General features: G+C 42.2%; 2 protein-coding genes across 2 annotated transcripts in view; both read right to left on the reverse strand.

The window, feature by feature from the left end:
- Positions 1–134: 134 nt before the first annotated feature.
- LOC106340725 (beta-glucosidase 3-like) lies at positions 135–853 on the reverse strand (the record flags this gene model as incomplete). Its single annotated transcript, XM_013779571.1, is given in 4 exon segments — positions 135–337; positions 425–521; positions 606–693; positions 774–853. Coding segments are annotated over 3 exon segments (367 nt in total), but the record flags the coding sequence as incomplete, so codon positions are not given.
- Positions 790–857, reverse strand: part of LOC106339250 — a 2,691-nt gene continuing 2,623 nt past the window's right edge. The window contains exon 4 of the mRNA XM_013778034.1: positions 790–799. Within this exon, the coding sequence (XP_013633488.1) occupies positions 790–799 (10 nt within the window). The remainder of the gene's footprint in view (positions 800–857) is intronic.

The following is an 857-nucleotide window of genomic DNA, read 5'->3' on the forward strand; positions in this document are numbered from 1 at the left end:
AAGTGGATTCAATCCTCAAAAATTTATTTTTCTTTTTAAGTTGCCAGACCATGCAACTCTGCTTCTAAAACTTGCATGGTCGCTTTCAACGTTACGTGGCCCAGAATGAGTTTCCAGTTTCAACATTGCACATTGCGTGATGCCTTGGGAGCCAAGAAAGGTGGTGTTGCCCTTGAGGAAAGCAGAGTACCAATGAGCAGTGAGTTTGGGAGATCTGTTGCGATGAGGATCGCTGAAATTCACAGAGTACAATCCAAAACTAAACTTGTATCCGCTTAGCAACTCATACAAATCCATAAACGACCACACGAAGTAACCTCTCGTGTCTGATCCATTCCTGCACGTAGTAGTCTCTTGTTACACCATTATTACACAGACAAGAAGAGATAAGAGAAGTTCCAGAAAGGAACATTGTAGTTACTACCTAACGGCTTTGAGCACAGCGCCAATATAAGCATCTAAAAACTCAATCCTTGGCGTGTCCTTCTTTTGTAGCTGCAAATCTTGCTTCATCGGTTTACCTATTCGTTTTGCATAGGCAATAGGCAATAGGATTCAGAAGAATAAAAAGAGATAGATAGATAGAGAAAAGGAAAGAAAGAGACCATTCTCAAGAATGTAGACAGGAGGATTGCCATAGCTCTGCTTTATATACTCCAGGACCACTTCCATAGCCCATGGAGCAACTTCATACTGAAAATATGGAACGAGAATGTTAGGGAGGGAGGGAGAAACAGCATTCTGTATTTGTTTTTCATCATTGAAATTCTTACCTCGAAAGCTGAGAAGTTACCAGAGTCTGTCCATCCCGAGCAGTAAAACAAAAGAGGAGATGATTAGCCCCCCCCCCACCCCCC

This window comes from Brassica oleracea, chromosome C4 (genome assembly GCF_000695525.1).
Source record: "Brassica oleracea var. oleracea cultivar TO1000 chromosome C4, BOL, whole genome shotgun sequence".
In the NCBI taxonomy this organism is placed as follows: domain Eukaryota; kingdom Viridiplantae; phylum Streptophyta; class Magnoliopsida; order Brassicales; family Brassicaceae; genus Brassica; species Brassica oleracea.